Source organism: Lepisma saccharinum, chromosome 5, assembly GCF_977018435.1.
Source record: "Lepisma saccharinum chromosome 5, izLepSacc3.1, whole genome shotgun sequence".
Classification (NCBI taxonomy): Eukaryota; Metazoa; Arthropoda; class Insecta; order Zygentoma; family Lepismatidae; genus Lepisma; species Lepisma saccharinum.
The window spans coordinates 49,130,976-49,144,971 of record NC_139233.1 but is presented as its reverse complement, the minus strand read 5'-3'; the positions used below and the strand labels follow the sequence as shown (position 1 = coordinate 49,144,971).

At 40.2% G+C, this 13,996-nt stretch overlaps 2 protein-coding genes across 3 annotated transcripts in view; one reads left to right on the top strand and one right to left on the bottom strand.

Moving 5' to 3' along the window:
- The window catches only part of LOC145988356 (constitutive coactivator of peroxisome proliferator-activated receptor gamma-like), a 141,250-nt gene that overhangs the window by 61,124 nt on the left and 66,130 nt on the right, over positions 1 to 13,996 (top strand). The gene's annotated exons all lie outside the window — the stretch shown is intronic.
- Positions 1 to 13,996, bottom strand: part of LOC145987557 (uncharacterized) — an 86,075-nt gene that overhangs the window by 43,730 nt on the left and 28,349 nt on the right. Inside the window, exons 8-9 of the mRNA XM_083121908.1 lie at positions 13,201 to 13,354; positions 8,707 to 8,918 (exon numbers count right to left, since the gene is read on the bottom strand). Coding sequence (XP_082978034.1) covers positions 8,707 to 8,918; positions 13,201 to 13,354 — 366 coding nt within the window. The remainder of the gene's footprint in view (positions 1 to 8,706; positions 8,919 to 13,200; positions 13,355 to 13,996) is intronic.

Genomic DNA, 13,996 nt, shown 5'->3' with positions numbered 1-13,996 from the left:
TGGGGAGCTAGATTCATATTTTTATTATTACTAATATATTTATCTTTTTTACTTTACTTTTGGCTAGTCGCAACGATGAGGATTAGTGTATGATAAAATTCATGATGGAACACTCATAAACAATCATACCCAGGCCGGGACTCGAACCCGGGAATTTCGGCAGCTAGATCAAAAGCCGACGGCTTACCACGCTCGGGCACAGCGGCGGCCAATTATTATTAGTGATATTGTCTCAAGTAGTGTATTTTTCCACCATATTCTTTCACACAATCATGAAACGGATGAAAATTAAAATGTTAAAATACCTGCCTACGTTGTTTTTTTTAGCTTGCAATATAAAGCCCTACTGCACGATGCTAAATTGTGGGAATACGAAACAGAACCAAGTTAACATATCTTGGCCGTGGAAAGTGTTAATAGAAAATCTAGAAAAGAGCCATTTAACAGTTGCCTGATTGCTTTTCCATTTGTTGTATGGGAAGAATTGTCTGAAATGTGTGTGTAGTGGCAGGCAAAAGAGAATACAAAGATCGCATAGAGAGGCAACACTGTCATTGTTCTGCACTGCACAGACCACGCGTCTCGTCGAGTGGGCGGGGCACTGTGGGTGCGAGCGAGCTGCTGTTGCTTCTGCAAAAATAACACTCACAAACAACTGAATGACGCTCCGCTTAAAATCTAGTCAATCGAGAAAGGATTTGTTGAGGAAGTGGATTGAAATATAAACGCCAGAATTTGGTCTAAGCCTATAATGGTTACTAGCAATAAGAGCTGATCAATTTTTACATGTGGAATTCCGTAATGAACGAGGCAACAGGCCGCACTCCACACCTTTAGTCTGGTAACACTAATAAATCATCTCATTATATGCGTTCGGTTATGCTGATAGTCATGTTTAATATATTACCTTCAAACATAAACAATATCATGGACTCACTCAGAGGCAGAATTCAATTTTACGCTTTACTTTCCTGAAGATATTGTAGCAATATAATCATTCCGCTCTATTTTCGTATTCTCAATTGAACTCGCACTATTTTCCCCCCTCTCTTCTCCCACCTTAAAAATTTTTGGGTGAGAGGCTACAAACTATACTAAAACTGAATTACAGACAATACTTTACGACTCAAAATGACGTGACCTAGAACGTAGGGAAAAATCACTGGTGCAAAATTCAACGTAATGATGATAAAATGAAGGTAGGAAAATGGATGTGCTAGAAAGTTTTACATACATACACACAGTTAGCTCCGTGTAGAAGATATTTCTTCACATTTTTCTCACCTTGGCTTCCTTGAATTCACGAAACTGTAAAGCCATGAACGCGTTAACCCCCTATAATCACGGAGTCCCAGGTTCGATTCCTGGTGGAGACACAACTGCCTAGTGGTTCGGATCCCACTTTCAACTGTAGGTCCCACTTCGGGTAGCCTTTTTGAGCATGAAATGGAATTAAAACAAAATTGGAACACGGTAACCCATCACAACACACGCGCAGAGAGCGTTGAACTTAATGACTGACAACTACATCGAACTTTCAGCGAAGCTGGAATAAGGTCTATTTGCCATGACAAATAGTGTGAATTTTCAGTCTCGTGGTGCTTTCTATACGAAGTGCAAGCAAGTTATCTAAAAAAATTCAAATGTGAGGGTGAGTTTCATTCAATAAGACTCTTCACTTCAAACATATTTTGCTCTATAGCTGTCGATTTCGAATGGGCATCTAAGACTGGTTGCTTAGCGGACCGGATTTGGAAAAAATCACGGACTGTCATTGTTCCAATCACACTACAGACATAGCAAAAATTGATCGCCTGAAGATGAGAGAAGAGGTGATCTCTTGATATGTCTCGAAATATATAGATAGAATATATAGTCAATCAAAAAGAAAAACAATGGATAATGTCCAATTAAGTATAGAAACGCTGTTAGAACCGGTGTTCATTCACAGAGCAGAAGGGTTATTTTGACAAAATTCTGTTTCCCGGCTGGCTGCTTCAGAGAAGAGGGCTTTGTGAAGTTGCCGCTTCTTACCCAAGCGGTAGACCTAATTCGTTGTTTGGCCACGAGTTCCTTCGTAGGTAAACGCGGCAACAGAGGATCACTGCCATAAAGGTGGTTCCCGCGCCGGCTGAAAGAGCGACGGAAAATTAAAGAACCATTGTCACTAACTTCAGACAGACATCTAATCATTTCCTTAGGTTTCGAAGCTGATCCGAAGGGACAACAAATACCAATAAAACGTCATGAATTAAATGATCGATTGGTCCGTCCTTCTGTTGATGGATGGCAATCCATATTAACAATAATAATCGTAAGCTTATCATTAAAGAGTCAACAATCAAAGCTAATACGCATCTATTGATCAGAAATTACTAGAGGGTTAAAGTTCTTTTTGTACCTCTTGTTATTTTAAGTCGCTCTTCTGCCACTTTCGGCTAATGAGGATGAGTGACGATTAGATTAAATTGACACCATGATACCAATACTGAAGCCGTGACTCGAACCCGGAAATTTCGTGGTATCGGAAGTGGACCATTTAACGCGCTTGGCCACCAAAGAGAACCTTCTCTGCGGCCAAGCGCGGTTAGTGATGGACTAACGATCCAGACACCGAATGTTCCGGGTTCGAGTCCCTTCACAATCTAAGACATAACACTTTATCAAAACTTTATTCACCTCTCCTCCACCTCAAATTTAATACTCAATCTTCCCAACCAAATTTCCAAGCCAATTTTAGACTTCCTGTTGATATTGCTCCCTCCAAAAAAAGCCATCTAAGACGTAATAGTAATACACAAGAGTTGAGATTCCCTGCCCCCAAAATAATTATCAATCCAGCTACCTGAAAATCCCACTAACTTCATTAATCGCCCACCATAATTTCCCTATCAATCTAAGGCCTAATATGTAAGAGTTGGATATCGCCCCCCCCCCCAATATTACTTATTACCCGTAACAATTCCCCTGACAATCTACAAATTACTATTTGTATAACAGCAATGGCTAATTGATAACGTAATTAAACTTGTTCCCTGTTTACTCAGCCAAATTTCCATCACAGTCTGCGCCATAATGCCCCTCCCCCTGGGCACCCCTGATTTAGAACTGTGACAACGTGAGAGGTGTGATGTAACTAATAGTTAAGCGTTAGGAATGGGTGCATGTGTGCTGCGCATTTGAATTTCATGTGAATCATATCTGTCAATAATGTGAATATTAATATTATAGAATATGATATAATGGTGCAGGTGTGTGAAAAAGTAACCATGAGCACCAAGGTATCAATAAAAAAGAATTGGAAACATAAGTTGCATATGGAGATGTGTGTAATTAGTTTTGTTCTGGGATGTAGCAAAGAATATCGGTTAAACCGTGCGGGGTTTCAATACTGTGTCCACCCGCCGTTGGATTCAAGCACTGCATCTAGTCGACGAGGCAAGGATTCCACGAGCAGATGTTTGGTCTTCTCCTTAAACTCTCCCAAACATCAAACACGTGAAAATGTTTTCGATTGGGAGACTTCGCTGGCCAATCTACTCTTGAAATTCCTGGGTGCTGATTAAACCAGGTGGTGTTCGCTTTCGATGTATGGACGCTGCTGTTGTCTTGATCGAAAGTCACGTGCGAAATCTCATCTTCAAGGTGTCTCTCTCGCACGCTGGGAAGCGTGTGGTTTTCCAGCACTGCGATGTATTCCTGCGAATTCATTCTCGAGGACACTTCCACCAATCCACCTACTCCAGACGAACTGATCCATCCCCACACCGCCACGGATATCCTGCCACTCCTAGCATGGGTAGAAATGTTCTCGGGGCCGTAGCGAGTTTTGTTGCGCCTCCAAACATAAACCTGACCATTTTCGTCAGACGAAAATACTTTTTTGTCGCTCAAAATTACGTTCTGCCAAAATTCTTGAGGAGCTGGTAAATATTGTAAAGAAAACTGATCCGTGCTTCGTGATGGAAATGCGTCATTGCTTCATTCTTTGCCGCTCGACGGTGCCGAACTGTTGCAGCATGGCACTCCAGTTTCAACTCTTGGCGAATCTTCGTTGTAGCCATGAAGGGATTGCCCTCGCTCATCTCAATGATGCCTGCATCTTCTTCCCTGGTTGCCTTCCACGGCCGGCCTTTGTTGGGTCTTCACTTCATTCCTTGGTCACCTTCTTCCTCGTAACACCGAATCCAACGCCTGACGCATGAATCGTCCACACCAAGGGTCGTAGCAATCTGTAGTGCAGCAGATCCGCCGCACAAGAACATGCGGACTATCTTCTCTCTTGTAAATTCCGAAAGTAAGGCATGATGAAATGATATCGTAAAGGAACATTCGGACCGAAGGGACATGCTGCACGTGGCACATGCCTCTTGAAAACACCTTATCATTGGTGCGTGTAGAGTTTCACGCCCATTCCGGTGCAGAAAGTTACATTTTATTGGTTCCGTTGCAAGTGACATGCTCAAGGCATAGATACGAGTAAAACTGCTGCAGGATCTCGAACGAAGCACCCACCGTGGCTCGAATTAAAGCCAAAGCGTGGTGGCAAAAGGCAACCGTGAAGTTACTGCATCTGAGATTTACGTCAAGCAGGGCCTGCGTGGTGTGTGCAAAGAAACTCACGCTTGCTTTAGGAAATAAGGATACTATTGAATCAATGCAATATAAAAAAGTATATACCGTAAAATATACATTATTATTGACTCATGCATTCCCTGAAAAAAATGCATTGTTTTCTCGCACATTTCTGCCCGCAATGAATATAAATGTATAATCTATTAAATTAAGCAGGTGCATGCAGATTTAAAAATATTGATAAGATAATTCAATTGAATTGAATTGAATTGTTTTTTTTTTTAAGTCCACTTTATGCACAGAAAGGCTAATTGGGACTGGACCTACAGTTTATAGTGGGTTCCGAACCACTATGTTCCTCCACCGGGTATCGAACCCGGGACCCCTTGATTAAAGGTGACGACTCTACGATTGCGCCATAGGGGAGGCCCTAGTCCTCTTACGGAGATAATTCGTTCGGAGCAATAGAAATGCCCTATCAAAACAATTGGGGAATATTATTTTCAATGTGGATATTCTTCGGAAAATATGTTTCTAACAACAGTTTACCTAAATAGTGGGGACTTGGGGTGAAAGAGAGGGACGGAGTTGGAAGAGAGAGAGAGAGAGAGAGAGAGAGAGAGAGAGGAAAAGCACACAATTTTCTGTTCAGTGCGAACCTTTGGGATTGCTTTTTCCTAGCGCACCAAAAACACAATACGTATAACCCCAATACAACCCAACCCTACAATGGCAAAATTGTGAGTCAATCACTCAACTGGAATAAAAAGTACGGATTTAAATCTAGGCCAGAAGATAGTTATTGCGCTACCATGTGCCAAAAAAATCCACTTTGCCCGCGAGAATTGTCATGCCTGAGTGATATGTAGTTTACGTTAGTTGTGAGAGTTGCTTCAATTCCATTGCCTGCCAAGAATAATGATAGCGCTGAAAGCATAAAATACAGAAATGTGCATGTTTGGCGAGCTATGAGAAAAGCAGATCCTTGTGTTTTCTTTTCAAAATTTACTAATTTTATGTCAATTTTTACATATAGCCAATGGCGACAGAGGATGAATGATGCTTCAGGGAAATTGATGAAGATTGAAGAAACAACGAAAAAGAAAAACTCATTATCAGAGGCTAGGACCCAAGAACCCTGGCTGCGCAGCATGTTATTATATTTAAATATATATCACGGATTGCTGCTAAATCCATTCCTAGATATTTGTAATGAATGAACCCCCGCCCCCGCTACGAGAAAAAGAAAGACTATAGGATGTGAAACATTCACAATGTAATTGCATTGCTTTACATCGCTCTTGGCTGTATTCCAAATGTAGTAAGAGATCAGCGATAAGTTAGATTTTTTTTGTGCCAAGGTATAAGTGTATTTGAGCGCAAGGGCTACCTATTTCATCATTTATAAAGAGTTAACTTCGTCGTTACACTAGCACCAGGCACAGATGCATCAATTTCTATTTCGGTTATTTTACATCACTCTTCTGCCTCTTGAGTTAATCGCGATAATACGGATGAATTATCAATTTATAAAATTGTGACGGGACAAACTCAGTGATACATTCATGCCTGACCAGAGTTCGAATCTGGAACATATGACCTCGCTTCGCTAGAAAGGCTGGCAGAAATGTATCGGAAAAGTGTAGGAGCACCAAGAACCGGTTTCACCCAGCACAGACAATGAAATCATTTACAGCGACTCGCTGTGGCAGTGTTGCTCGTCACCCCCTCCCCCTCACTCGCAGATAGCATAGCCTTCTCAGCACGCACCTGCTGATGGAAGAGTGGAACCACAGACCACCTGCGCAGACCCACGACTCCTGTGCACCGTACTCCCGCGAGGAGGGGCGGGGGAGAGTGGACCATGCTTCCTTATGGCCCGAACTGAAGGGAAGAAGGGAGATCTCCGCGGGTACTTTTCGTCCCAAGGATTTTTTTCGTTTTGGTCGATCTATACTTTTCGTTTCAGGCATATTCCGACTGGAAGGTTTCTGGCACCCCTCCGCCCCCCCCCCCTTCCCACCATGGTTAATAAATGAGACCCTTGCACTTTCAAAACCCTTATCGCAAGAAAAAGCTGGCATCAATTTTACACCACCATACAATAAGATTTACACGGGAAACATTTCCCAACATATTTTCTTGATTCGGACTAAGGGCAAATTAAAAATAGTCAAAGAATTAAATTACTGAAAATATGGAAAAGCGCGATACCAAAATCTGTAATGAGTGCGAAGGGAAAATCGAGAAAAGGAAAAAAAAATAAGTATAAAAGTATTCGAATAACCAGATTAAGAGAGAAAGTTATCACGGCTCGAACAATGCAAATGAAAAAAAAACGTGAATACGAATTGAAATATACGACAATCGGAAGTAGGCTGAAGGAAGCAAATTTTAATAAACGTGGAAAGAAAACATAATGAAAGGAGCGCTGGTTCGATTCGCGACGGAAGCTCATATTTGTTGTTCGAATCCCACTCTACACTGTATGTCCAGATGCATTTACACTTAAAACAAACTTCGTGGAACTTTTTCCAAATCAGATGTCGCCAAAAATTTAAAAACAAAAAGAATAACTCTGAAGGAAAAATGCCGAAAGCGTTATTGCAAAATGAAAAAAAAAATCTTCACATATTCGTTCGGAAGTGGTAAAAGAATAATAAAAAACTCAAGCATAAATGTTAATAACACTTGTTATTATTACCAGAGACATTCTCAAAATAAACTTCTTGTCCGTTAAAATCAAATCAAGAGGAAAGCAAGATCTCCACCCGGTCGCGTGAATCTGTGGCTAGATTCAAGAGTTGGAAACACTACGCTTCTCGCGAGCTGCTATTCCTGGCGAAACTAGATGATATAAAATTCCGGGTTGCATAACCGTAAGGGGGTGCGTTTCATTCGATTTCGAGTGTACAACCAGGACTGCATTTTGCGGACTAACGAGGCTCTGGTGTAATCCTGTCCGTATGAGTTTGTGATTGTCCCTTCATCTTATCACCATTCATCCTCATCTTCGCAATTAACCAAAACGCATAAACGCGAAGTAAAATCAATCAATCAACCTAAAAAATCTTTGTTAATCATTAGTGTATACATGGCTTGTATCACCCCTGATACTTACTTGCTTTCTTTCCCAGTTACTACTTACTTTCCCTTCTCGTCATTACATGTGACGTGAAGTGAATATTCTAAAACTTGGGTTAGGTTAAGCTAACCTAAATAATTAGTCTACCACTACTGGTCAAAAGTCTTAAGTTATTGCAGTTTCAACTTGAGCGGAGGGGAGGTCAGGCCGCTGATATAATAATTGCAATATTTACTTTGATACTTGTACTCGATACACCAAATGAGTGTATGTCAGGTTCACGCGTTTTCTTTATTTTTCACATTGCGTACCGTTGATATACTCAAATGGGTAATTAATGTATGATGTTATTGACTTTTAACACGCATAGTTGAAGAAAATCTTCGAAAGTTAGGGGGGAATTTTATTCAGGAAGTTAACCGTTCTATGACGTCCGACATAAAAGCTACCGTAATCTGATTTTTGGAATTTCCAGAACATAATTTTTTGCCTCTGGTTATCTTGCTGCAAAACTTATTACTTGAACTTTATTTCTGGTATCGACTGTCAAAATAATAATCTTCTCCATTTATTCCTCATTTCAAATATTGTTCATTTCTAGGGGGCCGGGCGACCGGCCGGTTAACCTCCCCTCCCCGCCGAGACACCCAAAGTGCAGAGATAGGTGGTAATCGAGGACCAGAAGCCATTAAAGCATGCCCTAATCGGGTATCGAAACCTCGACTACAAAGCAGTAGCGTTCGTTAACAAACTATTGTCGATAATTATTTCAGGATTGCAAATTATTAAAATCGGATTTCTAGAAACGTTCAAATGAGGGCAATATTTTTTTTGCAAATATTTGCAAGCTTCTTGCATGCCAAGGAGCAAGTTACTTGCGTGTTCAGGCACGAAGCAATGAGCAGGAGCTTCTTCTAGACTTCTACGTAGCTGTCACTGCTTTGGCGTTGGTTTGCGAAACCAACAACTGAAAACGTGTTTAGCGGTAGCAGCATACAGAATACAGGAAGTAACATGGACACATACTCAAAGAAATGGATACTCACATGCCAAAATTCCAGGAACTGTCATGGTGTTGCCAGGAAGAACTTGCCAGTGCACACAAACAGAAGCAACTCGTCGTCGCTGGCACAGCTCGCGAAGAACAACCTCGGTGGTTTTAGCCTCAGGGCCTCGCGTTTGGAAAATCCACTCAGCTGCTGCCTTGGTGAGCGTGACGTCATGGACAGTGTATGTCAGTGACTTGGTGCCAGTTCGGGGGTTTTAAAAAGGAGGAAGCCGCGGATTTGCGTTTCCTGTTTTCATTTTGCGAATAAATCTGAACGTTGTATTTTAGTGGTTCGAAGCTGGTAGTTCGTTCTCTTTCGGTATTTTTCGTGTTGTTATCGAGGTACAAATCGTCTTATTATTTAATAGTCATTTTTCCTCATTGAGTCGTTACTGTAGTCCTTGATACCAGTGGCGGAGTACAGACCTTCTTCCGGGTGAGGGGGGGCTTCCATTGCTCCCGCTAGGGTGGCAGAGAGACCGAGACAGGCTTGTAAAAATCAAGACGAAAACGAGACTTGTCCAGACAAGTCAGGCCTCTGTAAAATAGACGCTCTCGATCTCAAAGTCTGTTGCAAGCTCATTTTATGATCGCTTCTCAGAGAGGTTAATCAGGACTAGACTTACTATAGTTTAAAGTGGAATCCGGACCATTATACCTACATCGGGGATCGAACCCGGGACCCCTCGACAGATTGGTATTTTGTTGAAAATTTTACCAAAACCAAATTTATGTTACTATACAAAGTAAATATCTACCTCATTGTACATAATTAAGTCGCCTATTTTGTTTGTAGCAATTAAAAATACGATCCATTAGTGGCAATCGTGAATGTGCGTTGCGTGATTGCATGTATTCAGGATAAAATTAGAGAGTTCGTAGCGTCGATACGAGGCGTAGCACATAAGAATGTTATTTTGAGGAAGTTGTGAAAGTTTGTGTGCTGGCACGGGGTAGGGCCACGCCCCTCAGAAGTACCGCAATTCTATGCCTCCTCCCATCTTCCCAGTTTTTTTTTGGAAAACCATATTTAACTGCCCTAATGACACAAGATTCCGTACAGAATTAACTTTTGCATACCTGGCAAATTTGCATACAGAAGAATTCTTTCTAATTTTAATGAATGGGGGCCTTCCCGATGGAGCAGTGGTAGCATCGTCGCTTTGTAATCAAGGGGTTTCAGGTTCGATACCCGCAGGAGGCACATAGTTGTTCGGATCCCACTTTAAACTGTAGGTCCAGTCCCAATTAGCCTTACTGTGCATAAAGTGGACTTAAAAACAAAAAAATCAATCAACATTTTAATGAATGGCCCGACCCTGTGGCCGAGCGGTTAGCACATCGCGCTGCGACGCCAAGGGTCCCGGGTTCGAATCCTGGTCGGGCTTGGTTGTTTGTGAATGTCCATTCATCAATTTCATCCTTTCATCACTCATCCTCATCTTCGCAAATTAGCCAAGAGGCACAAAACGCGAAGTAAAATAAACTAAATCAATCAATCAATCAATCAATTTTAATGAATGGGTGCTTCATTACCTTCATAGGTTCATTTCTTCTGTTGACTCGGTATTTTTTTATATATTTAGTTGCTCATCTTTTCACGACCTAATATTGTTGTTCGGTTACAGAAATTACATATTGAGTGGTTCTTATTTTTAAGTTTTGGAAAATTGGACCGGAAAAGTTTTTAATTTGCTAATCACAAAAAAAATGATAAAATCTTGTTATTTTGAATAATATTTAGCCCCTATAATAAGGATCACATTATGGGTTTGTGAAGCTTGTATGTAAAGTGGGTTGCATAAGTATTACCAAGCAAATCGTCCATCACCTGTTTCTTCTCTTTGTTTTATCCAACGGGAGCTTACCACACAAGCTTCTGATAACCTCTGCACCAGCATACGTACAGAAACAGTCTTTAAGAACACGGAAGATGCAAGAAAAAAGTTAATGCATATAGTCATAGACAATTTGCCGAGCAATACTTATGCATCCAACTGTACGTATCATATTTATAGAAACATAGGCGTAGCTAGAACTTTATATTTGGGTGTGCACAAAGAAAGAAAAATGAGCGTTTGTACCTTTATAATAGCATATTTTGCAACACAATCACTTGGCTCTTCAACTGCCCTGATGTTTGTAAAGGAATATAAATTCAATAAATGACAGTGTTGAAAATTTCTGAATATATGTAGTAGAAAATATCAAATTGCATAGAAATCACACACACACACAAAATGTTCATAAATGTTACAAACAAATACATCAAAGTACACGTCATCTATAACAAGAGACGTCTGTCAAAAGGTACAATGTTCTTAAACTCATCAATAACTTCATTTACATCAACAGACGAAGCTTTTTTCTGTTCCACAAATAGCAAAAGCAGGGCTTCCAATCTACCCTGCATCTGAGTTGTTCTTAATTTAGTTTTAACTTGGGTAAGCTTGGAGAAAGCTCTCTCACACTTGCAGCTTGTGACAGGTATAGGAGAAAAGCGATGCAGTACAGAGTGGAATGCAGTAAATATCTTCTTTCTCCAATGACATCAAAAAAAATCGAAAAACTATAGACATTCGTTTCATCAGCGATAATGCACACGTTTGTACTTACCAAGTAATGACATTTTCAACTTCTTACAAACTGCCTCTTATTTTCTCTCTTATTGAAATATCTGTCTTTAATTCTCTTTGATAAAGCAGCCCATTAGGGTGTGCCTAGGCACACCCGGCACACCCCGTAGCTACGCCTATGTATACGAATATTCTACATAACATTGTTCATGTCATTTGTAGCCCCTTTCTTAGTGCTACCCTAATTTGTTTTTGTAATCTTTCTAAATTAAGGTAAAATTTCTAGTATGGTAAATGAAATTACTTTTTTGTTGTTGCAATTGAAATGCTAAATTTGTGTATTCGAAGCATTTGATTTATTAAAGTATCTTCCCAATACCTGAAAACATTGTTTTTGAATAGCATGCTTTCAAATTCAAATTATTGTTATAGGCCTGTTAGGCGAGGTTTTAGTGCATAGAAAAACAGTTTTCTGTAACTAAATTTAATGGGCAAAATATAATACGATATGTATTAACAATAGATAACAAATTACAATTACATTACAGTTCATTCTATGTATCTTCAAGTTCGAGATGAATATAAAAGCCAAAAAATCTGTATCATGGTGTTAGGTCGAATCACTAAATAATACAAATGTAATAAAATGTGAGGAAGTGAGATCCTGTTGAGTTTAGGTTGCTGGAATGTAGTACGGATGGTGGATGATAAGTTGTACGCTATACCCCCCCATCCTAGATAAGATTTGCTTAAAGCACCTACTACATTTCCACCTCATTCCTTCTAAGCTATTTCCTCCCTCGTGCAACAATTTCCGCTTCAAGCACACTATTTAAATGAAAAAAAAAATACTTATTAAAAAGTAAGTTTTGTACATCAAACAAACATTTAAAGCATAATTACTCTGCTCTCTCTCTCTCACACACACTCATATTGGCGTCCAGGATCGCAGTTTAGCTTCGAATGCTTCTTTGTACTAATGCTTCGGAAACTAACAGAAGTTATACACAGGTTAATTAATAGATATTCATTTCTCACGGCGATGTATAGAGTGTACGATTCACACAAAAAGAATTCTCAATTTTTCTCAAATTTTATATTACGAGGGCGCGCTGAAAGTAATGCCTCCTATTTTTTTGTGACGGTGTAAAGACATTTTGTATTTTGAGCAACCATGCATTGTACTCTTCAGACTTTCCCCCTTCTCCATTCCAAGTTTCAAACTTCTATCACCAGGGGTTGTTGAACTAGAGCGAGGAAAATGGCGGCATGTAACCATACTATGTCGGTGCACCTGAAACTGCGTGTGGTGACCGAGTTTCTAACTGCAGAAAATGTGCCCCCCAATTGACATTCATCAGAGAATGAAGGCTTTTTATGGCAATGAATGTGTAACGTTAGTAGTGTATGATGTTGGGCTGTTCATGCTCACAATGAAAACCCCTGCCGAGGAACTCTCAACGTGTGTGTGACAAAGAACTTCTTGAGAGTTGAGAGTTCTTCAGCAGGGGTTTTCATTGTGAGCATGAACAGCCCAACATCATACACTACTAAAATAGCAGGCATTACTTTTCAGCCCGCCCTCGTATTTTCCTTCTCTACGCTTGGTGTTTGTTATGAAAATTATATAAAGGTACTTCAGCTTAATACACTCTAATACGTCTTTGTACGAAATTGGCACATTCGCCAAAATTCTAATTCTAACAACAGAATTTGCAGTACGGTCATCAAGTCATGCTTTTTCAATGCTATCAAAACGTTTTGATGTATAATTCCATGCCTGTTTCTGCAAAGAGAGGAGAACGCTTGGAACTGTAAAAAAAGAGAATGTAAGAAGATATGGTTGGCTTTTTATTGCAAGTTTTCTTCTACAAGTTGTATTTGCCATATCCTCTTCCTGGGTTCCTACTCTTTGCTATACATTCTTGGCAGCATGAGCGTCGCTTGGGTCCACTAGTTTCCCAACAAACAGAACGGTGTTCGTGTGTTCGTTCATTATGAAGAACAAGAAAGGATGTTTTACTTGAAATTCGAATGGCTCCGCTCCCATCATTGGTACCACCTCGATAGCTGAAATGAACAAAAAATTACTTTACTGTTGCTGTTGGCGATGTGGAGAAAGTTTATATAAATTGTTAACGATTCGCAGATGACATGGCCCTGTTGGATGCCATGCTAGCAGAAATGAATACCCACTGTGTGAATAAGACGAAAGCAATGGTGAACGGAAGAAAACCGAGAAAGGCAGAAGTAAGTATCAGAGGTAAGAGAATCGAACAAGTAGACAGCTTTGAATATCTTGGATGCATCATAATTGATATGAAATGCAGTCAAGAAATAAAAGTTAAGAATAGCAATGGCGAAGGAAGCCTTCAATATAAAGAGAAATATTTTCTGTGGATCTATGAACAAAGAACTGAGGAAAGGACTAATGAGATGCTTTGTATGTAGTGTAGCTCTATATGACGCGGACACATGGACACAGAACAAGTGAGAAAAGCGACTGGAAGCTCTAGAAATGTGGCTATGGAGACGAATGGAACGGGTGAAATGGACAGAAAAAGTGAGAAATGAAACAGTGCTAGAAAGAGTTGGGGAAAAGAGATCAATGCGGAGATAATCATGAAGATAAGAAAGAAATAGGTTGGGTCACTGGATGAGAAGAAACTATATCATAAGGGATGCTATTGAAGGAATAGTCACGGAAAAGAA